General features: G+C 36.6%; 2 protein-coding genes across 2 annotated transcripts in view; one reads left to right on the forward strand and one right to left on the reverse strand.

Moving 5' to 3' along the window:
- Positions 1-334: 334 nt before the first annotated feature.
- Positions 335-9,673, forward strand: LOC123246341 (olfactory receptor 10C1-like). Its single transcript, XM_044675251.1, has 2 exons — positions 335-1,292; positions 9,576-9,673. The coding sequence occupies exons 1-2, from the start codon at positions 335-337 to the stop codon at positions 9,671-9,673; spliced, it is 1,056 nt and encodes a 351-aa protein (XP_044531186.1).
- A 5,304-nt stretch (positions 9,674-14,977) lies between these two features.
- Positions 14,978-20,386, reverse strand: part of LOC123246342 (zinc finger protein 271-like) — a 498,115-nt gene continuing 492,706 nt past the window's right edge. The window contains 2 exon segments of the mRNA XM_044675252.1: positions 14,978-15,087; positions 15,555-15,663. Of these exon segments, the coding sequence (XP_044531187.1) occupies positions 14,978-15,087; positions 15,555-15,663 (219 nt within the window).

Raw genomic sequence — 20,386 nt, forward strand, 5'->3', positions numbered from 1 at the left:
AAATAAGTTGTCTTCTTAGCAACATTGACAGAGGCAAAACTGTTTATCTTTATTACCTATTACCTGTGTTCTCACTCAAGAGAGAAATTTTTCTTTACTGATATTTCTGTCCTTTAGTCTGAAGTTAGGTAAGTTATAAACTCAATGTCTATAGAAATTTTTGCTTTAGACACTGACCACAGGATCCTGACAAATACGTCCCAGTAGAAATCTTCAATACCAATGTTTCCACAATTCAAAAAAATAAATATCTTCCATTTCTATGGCAGGACACTGTACATCCCCTTTCAATGAGATTCCTCTCTGACAAATCTGCTTCTTCTCTTCACAGATCATGAACTCCAGGTACATGGTATCTTTGGACAACCATACATATATCACCCAGTTTGTTTTTTCCAACTTCTCTGATGTCCGTGAGCTATGCTACCTTCTTTTTGCCATTGTCCTGTTAATGTTCCTGACATCACTTACAGGCAATACCCTGATAGGTATTGTTATACAGTCCACACCAGCCCTCCATACTCCAATGTATTTCTTTCTATTAAATCTCTCCTTCTTGGAGATTGGTTACACCTGTAGTGTGGTGCCCAAGATGCTTCAGAGTCTAGTAAGTGAGAACCGGGAAATCTCCCGCTTGGGTTGTGCCACCCAGATGTTTTTTTTCGCCCTATTTGGGATCAGTGAGTGTTGCCTTTTGGCAGCCATGGCTTTTGACCGTTATGTTGCCATTTGTACTCCACTACGCTATGCTACAAGAATGAGCTGGAGTGTGTGCACCCAACTAGCAGGAGTTTCATGGAGCATAGGTGCTCTGGTAGCACTAGGACAGACCAATTATATCTTCTCTCTCAACTTCTGTGGCCCCACCAAGATTAACCATCTATTCTGTGACATTCTCCCTGTTATTGCACTGGCCTGTGGAGATACTTCACATAATCAGATGGCAGTCTATGCAGTGGCTTTTCTATTCATTGCCAGTCCTTTCTTACTCATCATTGCCTCATATGGATTCATCCTAGCTGATGTACTAGCTATGTCTTCACCTGAAGGACAGCGCAAGGCTCTCTCAACCTGTTCTTCCCACCTCATTGTGGTAACACTCTTCTATGGCTCTGGCTCTATAACATACTTGAGACCCAAAGCTAGTCACTCTCCAATCCTGGACAAACTGCTGGCCCTCTTTTACACTGTGGTAACATCCATGCTCAACCCTATCATCTATAGTTTAAGGAACAAAGAAGTCAAAGCAGCTCTCCAGAAAACCTTGGGGAAAATAACATGTTCTGTCCAAGGCAAGAACTGAAATATCCATCTTATTTCTTTGTGTTGTATTGAAACTCCTCCAAAAATGATAGAGGGATAGAGGGCAGAGAATTATTTATTTGTTGTTACATCAGTAACAAGTCTCCAAAACTTTACTTTCTCAGTTTAATAAATAATGTCTGTAGACTGGAATTTCTAAGAGACTGCAATCTTGGAATGAATTTATCTATGGAAGAACACTAAGAGGCAAGTCAATATATATCCTTGATCTTTTCAAATATTTTGTTGATTCATATTTTCTTATAGAATGATTAATTTCCCATAGTCTTTCCCATAATGCATTTCCTCAGTATAAAAAGAAAAAAGGAAAATTAAGTAACTGCAAAGATATAGTAAATATAACAGACAGAACATGTAATGTTCTAATTATTTATCTTTTCTCAATCAAGAGCTAGAAAGCTTACTGGAGCCAACATTGGTTAGTGTACTTGAAACGAAATTCTCTTTAGTTTTATCTTCTCTTACACTATTTCGATCATTGTCTACTTTGTTATCCTCAGTCTTCTTTCTTTTTCTCCATTAGTTCATAAAATTCCCTTCAATCTTGTGTAAAAACCTATATATTTGCAATTTCTTACAATATAATAAAACAAAAATTTGTTTGGCTGTTCCCTAAATTATACGGAGTCAATTTCAGCTTTTTGCTAACTTAAAAAGTGCTTCTATGATTATTTTTGGATACATGAGATTTTTCTATCAGTTATTTTGCATCTCTTAATGGTCATATTTGTAAACATATTTTCTGTCCCTACTCCTCTTGTGGTTCTCCTACCAAACTGCTCCTTCTCAATATGTTTAATGGTTCATTATCTAGAATCCATTCCTAGAAGTGTGTATTTCCTGAAGTTCTTTCCTATTTCTCATTTCTCATTTACCATTTTCATTTCTCTCTTTACTTTCTTTCTTGGAGACCATATCAGATTCATTGATTTAATTTTTATCTCTATAATAATGACTTATATGTTGATATATCTAGCCTCATCTCTTTCCCGAGCTCTAATCCTTCATCATCAAATTGCATTTTGGACATTTTTTAATTAGGTATAAATCCCTTTAAAACACCGCAGTTAACTTTCCAGGCTGATATCACAATATTCCTCACAAACTATATTCCTGGAAAGTGATCTACTTCATGATCCTCATATGTGACATTCCATTTCTCATCTCAGAGCCTTTGCCCTAGTGGTCCCTTCAATCTTAGAATACTCTTCCTTCTTGAACCTCGAATACTATGCCAGCAATTATTTTGTAATTATTCCATATTTACTTCTCTTGGAAATAGTTGGATTTTTTTTCCTCAATGGAAAGTCTTTTTAAGGACATTAACATCTTTGTTTCTCCTTATTTTCTGAATGCTTAGTACAACTCAAAATATCTCAAACAAAACTCATTACTATTCCTCCTCACCTCAAAAAAAACTCTTCTCCCAAAATTTTCTATTTCTGTCAAAGGCACTATCATTATATGAAATCCACCACTGTGGCCTTATCCCAGACACCTCAATCTACCACTCCCCACAATCAAATCAATTGAGAAATCTTACTGTTCATACATCCACAACATCTCTCACATGAGCATACTTCTCTGAACTTTTACAATTGTCTCCTCAGTTCAGACTTAATCTCTCATCTAGACTATTATACTCACTCCTTGCCTTAAGTCTCTCCCTACTCTAACTCCAATGTTATATTAATATTCTTATACTCCCATATTAAATTTCTCTATATTATATCATCTTTGATCATTTCATAAGTGTGAGATATGAGAGAATTTTTTTAATTTGAATAGTTCTAATTATAATTACTTATTTTTTAGATGATAAAATTTTTCTGTGTGGTTGTCATGTGTTTTCTCTTTTGAAAATTGTTCATAGGAGCAGGTAGGTAGCTCAGTGGATAGAAAGCTCAGTGGGGACAAAATATCCTGAGTACAAATCCAGCCTTGAAAATTTCCTATCTGTGTGGCTCTGGGCAAGTCACAATGCCAACCGCCTACCCCTTCTTCTGCCTTGGAACTGATATCCAGTATTAATTCTAAAACAGAAGGAAAATGTTTAAAAAAGAAAAAATGCTTATGTCCTTTGAAAAGTTATCTTTAGAAGAATAACTTATATTCATTAGGATATTTTGTCATTTTGTATCAGATGCAGTTTTTCTAAATCTCTAACTTCTTTTTTTATTCTAATAGCATTGATTTAATTTATGCAAAAGCTTTTAAATTTTTCTATAATTGAAATTATATATTTTTGCCTTTCTTAATCAATTCTTCTTATCTGGTTATGAATTAAATCTATCATTATATTTGTGAAAGATGCAATTTTACTTAGAATAGAAACTTTTAATAGTCAGATTGTTTATTCTTTTGGAACTTATTATATTTGCTTCAAGATCTTGGTCCAAATCTACCTTCTGACAAACTGGTTTTTATTTTTCCAAAAAATGCTATGTCAACTAGAGTTTCTTGCTAGAAATTTATTTTCTTGGAATAATTGAATATTGAATTCTATTTCTTTGCTTTTGTTGTTGCTTATCTAGTTTATATCACCAATATATAACTAATATACATAATTTAATATCTATGATCACATACAATTTTTATATCAATTTTAAGTAATATCTAATAAGATAGATACTGTTCTGATATGTTATATAGAAAGAGATGAGTCCACCTTCTTTCCTATTTTTTTTAAATTATTCACTGGAATTCAATATGCATTTACTTATTATTATGCACTACACATTAGTAATATAAATAGAAATGAAGAAAAACTATTTTACAGAGAATAATTACAAAGTAATTGCTGGGAGAATGGTGATATTAACATTCAAGTGTTAAGGAGGAAGAGTATTATAGAAATGAAGGATTCACCTGTGCAAAGACACTGAGATAGGAAATGGATATCACATACTGGGACATCAAGTAGGCCAATTTCCAAGAATATAGTTTCTAAGGAGTACTGTGAAATCAGTCTAGAAAGTTAACTGTCATATTTTAAAGGGCTTTAAATGCCAAATAAAGAATTGCATTTTAGCTTAGAGCCACTGACACTTCTTGAGAGGGAGATTGACATGATCAGACATGAACTCCAGGAATATTGCTTTGGCAGCTATTTTAGAAGAGAAGCATCTAAGGAGACCAGCTTGGAAGCTATTGTCCAGATGAGAAATTTTTACATCCTGAACTAGCATGGTATTGCTATGAGTAGAAAAAAGGAGAAAGATGTGAGATATGTTTTGTTTGGATACATAAATGATGAGATTTGGTAGCAGAATGCATATGGGAGGTAAAGGCGAGAAGTGTAAAAGATGGCTCTTTATTTCAAATCTGAGTGGTAAGAAGCATTATGATGCCCCTCCCAAATTTGGGAAAATCAGCAAAGGCCTGAGGTTTGAAAAAATAATAATGATTTTTCTTTTAGAAATTTTGAGTTTAAGATATCTATAGGATATCAAGGTGATGTGTCAAGTAGAAAACACATAATGCATTAATATGTAGATTTGTTGGTCATTGGCAAGGGTTAAGGAGGGGAGTAAGCATTTATTAATTATTTATTATGTGTCAGGAACTGGGCTAAATGTTTTGGTTTAAAAATACGATCTCATTTGATTAGAACTGATGTGATTTATGAGAGTGTAGAAATGGAAGAAAAGACTGAGGGAAGAACCTTAGAGTACAACAACTTATAGGAAACAGAAAATGGATGATGATATAGCAAAGAATAATGAGAACAATAAATCATAAATCAGGAGGAAATAGCAATATCAAGGGAGGAAAAACAAGAGAAGAGAGTAGGCAACAGTTTCAAATGCTAAAGAATGATTTTTTTAAAAAATTCAATCTGAGAAAAGGTCATTAGCACCTGGGATCATTGATAACAATGACGAGGGTATTGGGGCTAGGTAATACTCAACTGAGTATTAGTGCTAGAAATTAGATTGCAAGAGATTTGTCTGCAGAAGAGAGGAGATACTAAAACCTGGAGTAGTAGAGTCAAGCCAAGGATATTTTATGGGTGGAAGAACTCTGGAGATATATATGTGTATATGTATATACATATAGATACATATATGCATCATGGAAAATCCAATCAAAAAAGAAAGTCTGAAAGTAAGAGTAAGATGATGGTCAGAAGAGTAAGTATATAGAGAAAACAGGAAGAGAAGGGATCAAGGGCAAGAAGATTGTTTTCCACAGATGGAGAAACTGGTTTTGACAAAGAAAAGGACAACCTCAACTGTGAGATCAGCAAAGGAAGAAAGAATGAAGAATTCTGTTAAAGGGATTTGAGATGCAGAATTTGGCATCTAATGATAGATTTCCACTTTTTGTGAAAAGTAGCCAAGGAATAAGTATATGAGACAACTTGAGTAAACAAGAGAAAATTCATCACAATCATCCTGAAGAGTGCAAGGGAGAGTCAATAAGGGTGTATAGCAATGGTGACCCATTTGAGATTAGAGGATGTGAATTTGTAGTAGACCCAGTTAATGCAGTTGTGTGACATTTTACAGCAGTGATCAACAGCATAAGAATAGGGATGAAAAGAAAAGATGATGTAACCAACCTATAGTTGCAGGAAGGATAGTGGCAAAAAACTAGAAATTGAGGGGAAACTCATTAATTAGGGAATCATTAAACAAATTGTGGCATATGATTATAGTGGAATACTGCACATTAAGGAATGACTAGCAGTCTTATTTTTTAATGATCTATATGAAATTGTAAAAAGTGAAATGAGCAGAACCAAGAGAACATTACATGGGGGGAATAGAAATACTGTTTGAAGAATGGCCTGTATATGCCTAACTCCAGAGAAGGCACTGATAAATAGAAACAAGCAAGACATAATTTTACATATACACATATCTTTTTGTCAAATGATGCTTTATCTAGTGTAGGGAGGAGAGAAAGACAGGAAGATACCTGAGAACATTAAAGTACAAACAAATTAATAATTTAAATTTTTTAAGGGATGTATAGAAAAGCATAGAGAAACCACAATTTCAAGAATAATAGACAACATAAAATTGAACAGTATAAGAGGGAGATTTTAGATATTATATAGATATATATTTAAAGTGTTGCCTCCAGGAATTAATAATTCAGATTGATTCCATAATTAAAATAGACCCAAGTCAGGATCAGGTTTAAGGTAGTTTATTTACAATTAGGAAGGGTAGAAGGTAGGGAAATAGAGAGAGGGAGAGGCTAGACCAGACCTTTGGAGGCCCGGACAGAGGCTAATTAAACTAAATTACATACCACAAGGCCTTAGCAATCAGAGAGACAAGAGCCTACTTAAGGTAGAGTCTGGAAAACGCCAAGGTAGGCCAAGGAAGTCAGCCTAACTTACCCATGTGACCATTCAGAGTGGAAGCAGCCTGAGGTCTTAGCCAAGATCCTTCAGCACCAAGTTCAAAGCAAGAACTCCCTCCACAGGAAGTAACCAACATACTTGAAGAGATAGTATCTCTCCTCACTTCCTGTGGGTCCACCTCTAATTCAAGTGGACAAATGGCAGCCTCTACACTGATTTGGACTGCCCTTTGGGCAGTCCCTTGCTCTTGATTTGTTACTTATTGTCACATGTGGGTAACTCGTCTCCCCTCCCCACTAAGGGAGGTGGAGATGACATCATCTCGGGTAAGTAGAGTTTTGACTATGAATGGGCCAGAGCTGGGCCATTTACACAACGGGTTTGTCATGGAGTTGAGATGTCAAAGTCAGTAATGGGCCAGCACTGGAGTTATGGCAATGGAAACCATAGAGGGAAAGGTTGTGGTAAAGAATGGGAATAGATTTAATAGTGTTGAAGCATAAAAATAGCAAATAATATGGAGTAATATGGATATAAAATGCATTGATGAGTAAACATTTGCATGATGTAGTAGTTAGTCCCATTGATTTTGCAATTTAAAGCATTTTCTCTTCCAAAAAAATCAGTTTTACTCCCTATATTTTTTTTCAAGTGATATCATAGGAACATAGGAACATAAGAGTTAAAGTTAGAAGAGAATTTGGAGGTAATATAGTTAAACTTTCTTAGTTTATAGATGAAGAAAGTGTGACTCAAAGAAGTTGTCTAACTTTCTCAAAGTCAAACATAGGATAAGTGTCAGATCTTCTATTTTAATAATGGAGAAAAAGACACATATAAATACACCAAAAACAAATGTAAAGTAATATGTTGAGACAGGTCTAGCTAATGGGGAACCAGGAATGATTTTATGAAAATAGAGACTTTCTAAGAGACATAGTTGAAAATGAAGTGCATTCCAGACTTAAACCAACCTCCCAATTACATACCACCATAAACTCCAAATGGACACTTATCCTACATATAAAAAGTCACATCACAAACACATTTGAAGAGCATGAAAAGAGATATGTTTCACAACTGTAAATAGAGGAAGGGGTTTTGTTTACTGGTTTGTTTGTTTTTTACCAAAAAAAAGGTCTGGAGATTATCTGAGGAGATAAAATAGAAAATTCTGATTGCATATAATTGAGGAATATTTGGACAAATAAAATCAATGCACTTATAATAAAGAAAGTCAATTCAGTAACAAAAATGCATCCAGTTTTCTTTCTGATAAAGGTCTGATATCCAAGACACAAAGGGAACTGAGTCAAATATGTAAGAAAAAAGAATAATTCCTCAGTAAGTCAAAGGATAGAAAAAACATGCTACTAATAACCATATTAAGATGCTTTGCTTATTTCACTCCTTAACTCCAAGATCCTGGTTTCCTGGCTGTGAAAGGTTAAATTTGGGGGGGCAGAAGTTTGAACAAAAGCCAGTGTGCCAGGGGCAGCTGGGTAGCTCAGTGGATTGAGAGCCAAGCCTAGAGACGGGAGGTCCTAGGTTCAAATCCGGCCTCAGACACTTCCCAGCTGTGTGACCCTGGGCAAGTCACTTGACCCCCATTGCCTACCCTTACCACTCTTCCACCTATAAGTCAATACACAGAAGTTAAGTGTTTAAAATTTAAAATAAAAAAAGCCAGTGTGCAGTTTATTAAATGAAAAACAATTTATTGTTAGGAAAATACAGATAGGAAATAGGAAGGAGGAAAGTGAAAGTCATCTTATGATAGCTTATAACTATACTCCAGATCCCAATCCTAACTAAATTTTTCTAGGAAAAAAAATCCTAAATCTATCTGCCTCAGAGGGCAGTATCTTCTGCTAGGCCAAAGCCCTCACCTACTCTCCTACTCTCACTGCCTTAAATATAACCACTATCTACCTACCTTGTCTACCCAGGTTATTAATAATCAATAAGGCTATTAAGGCCATAATTCCATTCTCTGTCTTCAACAAGAGAGAAAGCCCAACCTCACCCCGAGACCCAGAGACCAAAATCCCTTTTTGCCAACCCTCTGCAACTGACTAACTTCCCTCAGCCACACCCTTCTAACTGTCACTAACTGACAAGCAGCACAGCAGGGTGTCTCTAACTGACAACCTGCACAGCAAGGGGTCTCTTATTGAAAAATATTACTGTTTCTTCTCTTCTTAAATATGAAGGAGAAATTAATTTAAAACTTTCTTAACATATCCCCCCTGTGATCCATTGGGAGACCTGTCTCCCCAATGGATCTTTCAAATAAAACTATCCTATACCCTAGAGCAGTGATGGGCAAACTTCTTAAAGAGGGGGCCAAAGGAAAGGAAATGTTCATCTGTCAGTCTGTTTCTAAGGCAACTCTTTCCAAGTTTCATTGTATTGTATTCATCAAATTAGATATAATGTAGCATGGCTGGTTAGAACATTTCAGGGGGCCGCGTCTGGCCCACAGGCCATAGTTTGCCCATCACTGCTCTATATTATAAACAAGGAGTAAAGAGAGAAAATAAAAGCAAAACAATTCTTGCAACATGCAAGTCTCAAATAATACACAATTCCAAATATTTACAGTTACAGAATGTTAGGGGCCAGAGCCTCAAGATAAAATCAGCTATTCTCTTGGGAGACAGACTGTTAGGAGCCAGAACATCAAGATAAAATTAGCTACCCTCCTGAGAGGCGATATTGATCATGGACCCGATCATGCATAGGTAGCAATAATTAAAAAACCACCTCAAGGACTTTCTTTCCGCATTCCTTTCCCTTTAGTAATTGCCGACCCCCTTCTGCCCTCAACCTATATATTCTTGTCATAGGCCTGCAATAAACGAGCCTTGCTCCATTAAACTCCCTTGTCTTCTTGAGTGCTTGGTCTCTCCTCTTTCCCCCTATGGTCTTTCAGGTGGCTGTTTCACGGACCCCACTGTTGTAACCGGCTGGTTCCGGACAAGTGGCGCCCAACGTGTGGGTCATGGAGAAAACAGATTACCGGACAACTGAGGAACACACTTCGCGGCCGCGAACTAAAGTAACGGGTAGAGGTTGACTGGACAACCTTGAGGCAGGGTAAGTTGTCCCATCACCATAGGCATTAAACTGAGAGGTGTCGGATCTGGGTAATGTGTGTGTGTGTGTGTGTGTGAGGAAAGAGATTCTGTGTGGAGATAGTCTGCGATTCGCATACTGTGTAGTAGGGTGCCTGCCTGAAGGCAGGATTCTGATGGGGGATTATACCGTCCACCTAAGCACAAGCGACAGCGAGAACGTGGGGAAGTGCAAGTGTGTGAATGATGGGAAAGACACTCTCGAAGGAAGCGTTATTTGTAGTCTCAGGGAGAGAGGTATTAGAGTTAAGAAAAAAAATCTATTCCGGTTCTTTTGCTTTATAGAAAAACAGTGCCCTTGGCTCATACTACATGGCCCAGGTATTCACCCACTCACTTGGAACAAAGTGGGTAAAGAATTAAACGGCCTTTTAAGATCTGGCCAGGAAATTCCAGATGATTACTTTTCTTTCTACGGCTTGATCCATGACATTCTTAAAGAAGCCGACACTAGTAAACAAGTCTCGCACCTCCTCAGCTGGGCTGAGGACGCTATCTTGGAATCTAAAATTAAAACTGAAGAAATGAGCTTAATTGAGGAACAGAGTTCGCCCTTTAAAAAGAATGAGCGCCCCTCATCTCTTTTAGACGAACCTGTCAAAAACCCCTCTCTCAAGGAACCCCTAGTCCCCACAAAAACAAAGCCACACCTTTATCCAGTTCTATATACAGACCCTCCTCAAGAAAGCACACTTAATCCTGCCTACCAAAAAGAATTGGAGGAGGAGGCAGCCCATTACCATAACAATGGCCCCCTCGGGCAAAATTAAGCATTAGGGCACTGGGCCCTTCTTAGAAGGACACCAGGAAAAGCGTATTTTTCTCTAGGACTAAACGGCAAATTTAATAGTGACCAGAAATTTTCCTCTCTGCCCCCCTTTTTAGAAGCGGCTGGCTACTTTGCTTCAGCTAGAAAAACCAGCTTTGTCATAGTTTTTTTTTTTCTTTCTCCCTTAGAAGGAGTCCAATTGGTAATGGCCACAGACAATGTAAAAAGTTTTAACAATTTTCACTTAGCTAAACCAGTCTTTCCAGTAATGTGGCATACCTGGAATTATTCAGGCAGGTATCAGAATCCCATTTCATAGAAAAATGAAAAAGCAAAAGTGTATTTATTTTAGGATACTTATTGAAGCATGAAGAAAGGTAATTAAGAAACAAAATTCATTATATCTCAGCCAGCTCCTTGTTAAGAATTAACCCTTTTCTGACTCATTCTTTTTCACAGAATTTTTTAGTCATGGAGATATGAATTGTAACAATTGATTGTTTGCCAGGATGAAAAGAAAAATCTAGCTTATATAATTTATATTTTATATTTGTCAGAGTGTGTGTGATATGCCCGGGAAATGTGTTCTTGATCAGTCTGTGTGTTATATGTTGTTTGTCCGTGATCACAATGGGAGGGTTACAGGTTGGAAAAAATAAATCTCTCTCTCTTCTTCATTCATTCCGGAGGAATGGAGAAGACAGACAGAAGCATTAGAGAAATTCAGAAAATAACATTGTAGTTTCTGAATGTCTTAAACTCTAAGATAATTTAATCGGTTAAAAGAAATCTTATTCTCTGCTCTTATTAAGGCAAGAGTTAAATAAACTAATCTGTCAAGCATTTCTCCTTCCATTTCTCACTGCCCATGAGAAAGGGAACATAGAAATCAAGACAGAAAAGGGACAAATTTGATCCCATCACCAAATTTTATCAACAGGTTAAGTACTGAGACATATATCTAATGAAAATTACAAAAGATTCTAAAAATGCAATCTAAGAAAAACTTATTCAGAGAGAAAGCAATGATTCTTAGTTGTGTACAGAAGTACAGAAGTGCAGCTTAACTTTCTTAACTAGCAAAAAAATAAATAAAAACCATCAGTCTTGCTCAGTGCTTAACCAAGACTGAAAAAGCTTCTTTAAACAACCATGAATTCAACCTAACATTAATTAAACTGATGTTAGTGAAAAATTTAACTTAAAGATTATTAGAACAATGCAATTGGCTTACATTTCAAAATTAGATCCCTTTAGACAGAGACTGGTCCATGAGAAAATTATTTGTTGAGAGCGAATCATCCACGCCGCCCCAGTTCAGCAGGAAGTAGCTATGAGAAGCTAAAAATCGTCGCCCATTCTTCCCCAAACTCATGGACCTTTCTCTACCCATTAGAGTATATATTTGCTAAGGAACTGAATAGGTACTGATGGTATTGTGTAAATTCATTGACTACTAGTTAAAAATGGAATTTCTGTTAAATTTAAGAATGCACAAAACTTATATTGAAAAGCTATCTATTAGGATTTGCAGTGTAGGAATGATCAGACTTACCAAAAATGCTTATTGAACTGAATTTAGGGAAAACATATGAACATGTAAAATTGTTACTCTAAGATCTGTACCATCACATTAAGTAATAGGTAAAAATATAATTAACATTAGGGTTTCAAAATTTGGTAATTCAAAAATAATATTTTTGCATTAGGAATCTAGTATATTATGAATATAAAAAATTTGGACAGCATTGTAATTTATTAGGATATAAAATTATTTTAAAAGCATGTGTAATGTATGAGAAGAAATTCATGATCTAAGGAATAACATGCAATTTGTTTTAAAAAATATTATGGGTAAGAAAAAACATGTAGAATATAGCTTTATGTGAACAGACTCAGAGAGGTACAGTGACCAATCAAGTGTGACTTGCCAGCTTAGCTCTGTAAAGTGAAAAAATGAACAAGAAGTTAATAGCAACTTTATAACATCAATAATGATTGTGCAAAAATTCAGGTTTCCCTAATTCACCACAATTGGAGCATAAATTTAAAATAAAAAGGGAAACTGCAGATATTATAGAGAATAAAAGATAGTTAATACAAAGGAAATATGGTTTGGAAATTTATAAAAAGCAAATAACATATATTGTGACAACTTAAAATTAAGCCTTAAGACAAAAGGGAGATTTTACTCCACAATTTGAAGTATTTTTCATGTAAGAATTGATTTTAAGGGTTGAGGATTGCTAATGATTTTTGATATGGTACAATATAATTTATTTATTGTGGTAACAGAAAAAAAAAAGTTGTAATGTTAGAGAACTTATTCCAGAATTTAACTTTGGATATTTTAAATGAGATGTTCTTTTAATGTATGTGCTGTCAGAACCAGCAACAAGTAATCATGATACACAAGAAGTTTTTAAAGTGGTTAATCTATGCATGGGTTTTAATAATAGAGGTTCTAAGAATTTGGTAATTTTCAAAAGATGGAGTTTCTAATGAATAAATAAATACTAGGTGTGAATTCTAGTGCAAAATAGACACAAAAAATGATGAATCAGAATAATCTTGATGGTATTTGATCAGCTATGTAGCAATGTTTTGAAGTAAAAGGAAACTAAACTGGAGATTTTATTATATTCTGTTTTAAAGAGAGGTTTGAAAGGAATAAGAGTAAATGCTTTGAAATTCATTTTGTTTACATACTGAAAGATTGCTAAAGGACTTAAAGTGATTTGTAAGTTATGGAGTTCCAACTAAAATCTGTTTCAGGAGATAATACAGCCCTGTTTTATATCTACTATGGAGCTGCTCAATCCAGCACTCCTGTTCCTTAATTCAGGTTTTGTGACTAAAGTGTGAGATGTTAATTATTATCAAAATATGTAAGAATTGTGTTACTCTCTTGCCTGAACCCCATTTGGGGATTAACCCCCGTGGCCTTCTTCCCGGCCATCTATGGCAAATGGACGTCACCCACGTCCCCTCTTTTGCTAAACTCAAGGATGTCCATGTTTCCATTGATATGTTTAGCGGCTTTCTTTTCGCATCTGCACAATCCGGGGAAGCCACTAAACACGTTATCAAACATATGTTTCTTGCTATGTCTATGATGGGGAAACCTCTCTCCATTAAAACAGACAATGGCCCTGGCTATACCAGCCAAGCCTTTAAACAATTTTGTTCTCAGCTAGGTATAAAACATGTTACAGGCATACCTTATAACCTACAAGGGCAAGGTATTGTCGAACGAGCAAACCAAACTCTTAAAAATACTCTTTTTAAACTTAAAGCCCAAGAAACTCTTTATCCGTTAAGTGGCAATCAGACTTTGCTTCTTGCTCATGCCCTCTTTGCTCTTAATTTCCTCACGCTGGATGCCGAAGGGCGTTCCGCTGCTGATCGCCACTGGCATCCGCATACTTCATCAAATTTGGCCACAGTCCTTTGGCGTGACCCCGTCACGGGCCTCTGGTGTGGCCCTGACCCTGTCCTTACTTGGGTAAAGGGCTCCGCCTGTATTTTTGACAAAGCGGCTAATGCCCGTTGGATTCCATCTAGACTGATTAAACCTTTCGCCCCTGATACTAACCCTCCAAAGCCAGGGTCTTGTCCCTGAGAAGTCTTTTTCTTTTTCCTTTTCAGAATCATAACCCTGACGACACCACAGATGGAACCTCAGATCCTGAACTCGCTTTCTTTGGCAGTTTACATCCTCTACTCCACCTTCCCTCCGGTCACCACTTCCAGTCCTCATCTTCTGGTCCTAACATCATCCTCTCGGATCAACGACGCCCTTCTTCCCCTAACCCCCAGTTGCTACCGACTGCCATGTCTCTCCCCACCCTATCGGTTCCCCCTCCTTCCCCTTCATTCCCGACTACCCCTTTCCAGTCACAGTCCCAGTCACAACAAGGGTCCCTAAATATTCCCGGTATAGCAGACAGATTTTTATCTCTAGTATCAGGTGCCTACACTGCTCTGAACGCTTCTAGGCCAGATTTGACGGTTAAGTGTTGGCTCTGTCTGAGTCCACAACCCCCTTACTATGAAGGCATTGCCTATATGGCAGAACCCAATGAAACAGCCCTAGCTTCTCCACGCTGCGCTGCCTTTTGTCACCGTTTAACTCTAGTTGAAGTCTCTGGTCGAGGCCTTTGTATAGGTGCCATCCCCCCTTCTCATGCCCATCTGTGCAATTCCACCTTTTCCTTTTCCCCTTCTCCTAGCATCTTGGAGGCCCCGAACAATGGATTCTGGGCCTGTAATACTGGCCTGACACCATGTTTATTCCTTTTGATTTTTAATACCTCTTCTGAATTCTGTGTGCTCATTCAATTATGGCCTCGTATTTCCTTTCATTCAGACGATAGTGTGACTTCCCTCCTATTCCCCTCTCCCAGAATACGTAGAGAACCCTTTACTACTTTAGCTATTCTGATAGGGCTTGGAGGCCTTGCTGCAGGCATTGGCACTGGCACCACCGCCCTCCTCCAGACCCAACATCTTGACGCCCTCCAGACAGCTATGATAACCGACTTAGAAGCTCTTGAAAAGTCGGTCACAGCACTGGAACAATCCCTTACATCCTTATCAGAGGTAGTCTTACAGAATAGACGAGGACTGGACCTTCTCTTTTTAAAAGAAGGGGGATTATGCGCAGCCCTCAAAGAGGAATGTTGTTTTTATGCTGATCATACTGGTGTAGTAAGGGAATCTATGGCAAAGTTACGTGAACGACTAGCACAAAGAAAAAGGGAAGCTGAGGCACAGGAAGGATGGTTTAATACCCTTCTCAGAGGTTCTCCTTGGCTCTCTACTTTAATCCCCATTATTATTACACCTCTCTTTATATTTTTATTGATCTTAACCTTTGGCCCTTGGGCCTTCCAACGTCTGGTAAGATTTATTAAGGCAAATATTGATTCAACCCTCATGAAATCCCCTATGGTCCAATATCATCGCATCGAATTAACAGACGCTGAGTTAGGCCAAACTCGCCTACAATTTTCCAGCAGGGCGGTTACCCAATGACGGGAATAGCACAGGTCCTCAGCCCTCGATGGCCGAGTAACTCCCCCTGTGTAGCCTAAGACAGGGGCCGTCGCTGCTTGCTATCCTGACCAGGGGATACGAGGGGATACGAGGAACTTCAACCGACTTGGAAAGATTAAGGGCCATAGGCCGATCATTTTAAAATAAAAGAAAGGGGGAATTGTTAGGGGCCAGAGCCTCAAGATAAAATCAGCTATTCTCTTGGGAGACAGACTGTTAGGAGCCAGAACATCAAGATAAAATTAGCTACCCTCCTGAGAGGCGATATTGATCATGGACCCGATCATGCATAGGTAGCAATAATTAAAAAACCACCTCAAGGACTTTCTTTCTGCATTCCTTTCCCTTTAGTAATTGCCGACCCCCTTCTGCCCTCAACCTATATATTCTTGTCATAGGCCTACAATAAACGAGCCTTGCTCCATTAGACTCCCTTGTCTTCTTGAGTGCTTGGTCTCCTCTCTTTCCCCTATGGTCTTTCAGGTGGCTGTTTCACGGACCCCACTGTTGTAACCGGCTGGTTCCGGACAACAGAAATTATAATCACACAATTCATACTATACTGTGAAATTGTAAATTTTGTATCTTTGAACTACATTACCCAGGAGCCCACTGACTTCCTGTCGTTACATGGTGATGTAGACAGGAGATAAATTCAGTAGATTTCTGTGTCTAGCTCTCTTCTCTTCCTATGAGGGCAGTTATGAATATGGGACTTTTGACTTTAAATATTTTCCTTTTTGAAAATTTTTTTTGAAAACGTTTTTGAAAGCATAAAGGTTTCACTGAGTAAAAGCAAAAATGTTGTTTTGTAGTCCTTCGGGCATTGGTCCAAATTGCTCTCTAGAATGGTTGAATTGGTTCACAATCTCCCAACAATGCATTAGTGTTTCAATTTTCCCACATCTCCTCCAAGTTTTGTCATTTTTCTTTTCTGTCATAAGACCCAATCTGATAGGTGTGACGTACTACCTCAAACTTGTTTTAATTTGGATTTCTCAAATTAACAGTGATTTAGAGCATATTTTTACATGACTTTAATTTCTTTGTCTGAGAAGTGCCTGTTCATATCCTTTAACCATTCAATTGGGGAATGACTTATATTCTTATACATTTGACTCATTTCTCTATGTATTTGATAAATGAGGCCTTTATTAGAGAAATTTGTAAAAATATTTGCACCATAATGATTACTGTTTATTACTCTCCATTCTATGTCCCCATGTTTAGTTTCTGGTTTGAGATTTTTTTTGTGGGGGCAAAGAATTGAAATGGAATAATGTTGTGCTCCAAGAAATGATGAGCATGAGGAGATCAGGAAAAAATGGTAAGATTTACACTAACTGAAGCAGATTGAAATAAGCAGAACCAAAATAATATTGTATAAAGTACCAGTAATACTGTACAGTGTTATATTGAATCTCTGGGAGCTTGAAGTTCACTCAATGATTGACAGATATATCAGTTGGATAGAATGTTCCCAGAGAGGCATGCAAGAGGCAGGAGAGAGCAGTTGAGAACCCTGAGAGAGGTTCTGGGGTCTTTTCCTGTCCTGAGGCTAGAGATCAGTGTGGATCCTGGTCTTGGAGATAGAGAGTTGCATACACTACCTTGCAAGCTCCTCTTGTGTTTCCTGTACCGTTATCAACTTGTACTTGAACACCATCTCTGTTCTACTGCCCCTAGATATTAGGAGTTTCATCATCTTAGCTATCTAGGCTTCCCAGGGCCCAGGAGGAATCCAGGAAGTGAGCAGGAGATGAAGAAGAGGGTGGAAACTGTGGATCTATCTCAACTGTTAAGGCTTAAGATCTACAGAAGAAGAAGCTGAAGATTTCCCAGCAGTTTACCTACTCTGGTTTAGCCCTGGCCAGGCTGGACCAGAGGGAAGCTATCATCTTGATTCCTTCATTGTCTGCAGTTAGAGATTCATTAGTAGCAATTTAAAGTAGGGTCTCCTAATACCTCAATCCTTTATCATTATCCTTCTTATCAAATATATACAAAGTTTAAAGAACCTTCCTGAATTGGTTTCCAAAGCTTATTTGGGAAGGGAGACACACAGTCAGATTATCAATGTTATCCCAGCTGAAGAGCCCAATTTAATAATATCAATTAACCCAGGTGGGTCCTGAAGGGATAAACCACTTTGACCTGAAGGATCCTGCCTGGGCAACTGTAATAAAGGAGAAGTACCATCTTATCATCTCTCTGTACATCATATTCATATACATTAAATAGAGTTGGTGACCTCCTTAAATATAACAACAGTTAACAACTGTAAATAACAACTATTCTTGGTAACAAAATTATCCAAAACAATCTGAAAGGACTAATGAAAAAAGAAAAGTCATCTACTTCCAGAGAAAGAATTGATGAAGTCTGAATCCAGACCAAAACAAAATATTTTTTGCTTTTTCTTAATTTTTTTTTGTTCTAGTTTCCTTCCACAAAAGGATTATGGAAAAATGTTTACAAGATGACACATGTAAAACCTACATGAGATTGATTACCATCTGGGTGGGGAAAAGAAGAGAGAGAATTCAAGACACACGATTATTTTTTAAATATTGGAAACTTTTTACATGTTAATTGGATGGAAAATAAAATTTTAAAAACTGCCATTTTTTTCTACTTAGAACAAAGCTGTAATTTTGAATTACATGGTCTTTTCACTGTAAGCCTTACTTCTAGGATCCATGCATGTATGCAAAAAAACTTTCTGAAGGTGGTAGAATAAAGGGCAGTAACAAGAAAGAAGGAACTAAAGTTACAGTTGATCCTGGTTGGTAAATGAATATTCAAAAGGGAAGGAAACAGAAAAAGCAACATTTTTAAAGCATTTATTAATATTTATTTTTTTGAAAAGTTAACATGGTTACGTAATTCATGTTCTTACTTTCCCCTTCACCCCCCCCCCGAATACCCCCTCCCCCCCATGGCAGATCTGTATTTCCACTGGTTTTAACATCTGTCATTGATCAAACCTATTTCCAAATTGTTGATAGTTGCATTACTGTAGTAGTTTCAAGTCTACATCCCCAATCATGTTAAAAAAATCTTAAAATCTTCCTGGGCAAGTGTTATTTTCTTCTTGGGTACTTTATGATTTGCTTGATTTAATTTTCTGATAGTGGGCTATTAAAGATTTTTATTTTCTTTCTAGTATTGGGGTATTTGATTTTTTTATAGGAAATTATTCATTTCCTTTCATTTATAAACTTTGCTGGCAATGATTGAGTATAAAAAATTGTGATGATTAGTTTTTTAAAATTTCTTTTGTTTATTCTGGACGCTTTGTTTTATTTTGGTTATTTGTTTTTCATTAATTTGTTGGTTTTGTTATTCTTTTCAGAGAATCAGCTTTTATACTATCATAAGATCACACCATCATCAATTAAGAGCTAGAAGGAATCAAAGGGGACAATTAACTTCACCTTCATATTGTACAAGTGAGGAAATAGGGGATCAGAAAAGTAAATCATTTTCCCAAGGTCAAACAATTGACAAGTAGCAAAGGTAAATAATAGATGTGCCAGATTCCAAGTACCTTTTATAATACATTGTACAATATCATCTCCCATAGCTTCATTATAATTTCTTTAGTCCTTTTATTTTCCAGTTTATCTGTCTCTTCTAGTTTTCAAACTGCATCCTATATAGTTTGATATGTTATCTCCTAATTGTCATTTTCTTTAATGAAATTGTTTCTATAACTTTGTCCTTCTACTCACTTATTCTATAATACAAGATTATTTAATTTTTGATTAATTTTTAATCTTTCTGTTGCCCTTTTCTGAGTGTAATTTTATTGCATATGGTCTGAAAAGTATGCATTTCATATTCTTGCTTTTCTGCATTTGGTTGGGAAGTTTTTATAACATATGTTCAATTTTTGTGGAAGTGACATGTACTAATGAATAAAAGGTGTATTTCTCTTTATTTCCTTTCAGTTATTTCCAGAGGTCTATCATATCAAACTTTTCTAAAACTTTATTTATGTCCTTAACTTCTTTCTTATTTTTTTTACTTATCTACTTCTGAAATGGGAACTAGTAATTTTTTACTCTTTTCTCCTGTAACTTGTATAACTTTTAGGAATCTGGATGCTATTTCATTTGGTGCATATGTTTAGTATTGATATTGTTTCATTGTGTATGATACTATTTATCATGATATAATTTATATCCTAATCTCTTCTGAATAAATCTATTTTTACTTTTCCTTTGTCTGAGATAATGATTGCTACCTTTGCTATTTTTACTTTATCTGAGGCATGATAAATTCTGATTCAGCCCCTTACTTTTATTCTCTGTGTGTCTCCCTGCTTTAAATGTGTTTCTTGTAGACAGCATATTGTGAGATTCTGTTTTTTAATCCACTTTGCTATCCTTCCCCATTTTATTGAGTGACTTTATCCCATTTGCATTCACAGTTATGATCATTAATTAATTGTGTGTTTCCCTTCATCTGTTTCCCCTTTTTATTCTTCTTTCTCTCTTCTTTTAGGCTTTCCATGTTCACAGACGTTTTAATTTTGATGACCGCCTCCCCCAATTTGCTTTCTTTTATGTCCATCCCCTTCTTTAATTATTTGCCCTACTTTCCTCCTTCCCAACAGGGTAGGGTAGTTTTCTACAGCTTTATCATTCCCACTGTGAGTATCTCAATAAGAATAATGTTCAAGCAAGCCTGCTGCCCCCATTTTCTTTTCTACTCTCAGGATCTATCTGCTTTCAGTTCTTCCAAGGTAATATAATCTAAGTAGATGTGTGTTAAATA

This window comes from Gracilinanus agilis, chromosome 4 (assembly GCF_016433145.1).
Source record: "Gracilinanus agilis isolate LMUSP501 chromosome 4, AgileGrace, whole genome shotgun sequence".
Classification (NCBI taxonomy): domain Eukaryota; kingdom Metazoa; phylum Chordata; class Mammalia; order Didelphimorphia; family Didelphidae; genus Gracilinanus; species Gracilinanus agilis.

Excerpts from the sequence above, each read along its gene's own strand:
- LOC123246341 (XM_044675251.1), top strand. The coding sequence starts at position 335 with ATGAACTCCAGGTACATGGTATCTTTGGACAACCATACATATATCACC. Across the intron at positions 1,293-9,575 it reads AATAACATGTTCTGTCCAAG|GTGGCTGTTTCACGGACCCC; the intron begins GCAAGAACTGAA and ends ATGGTCTTTCAG.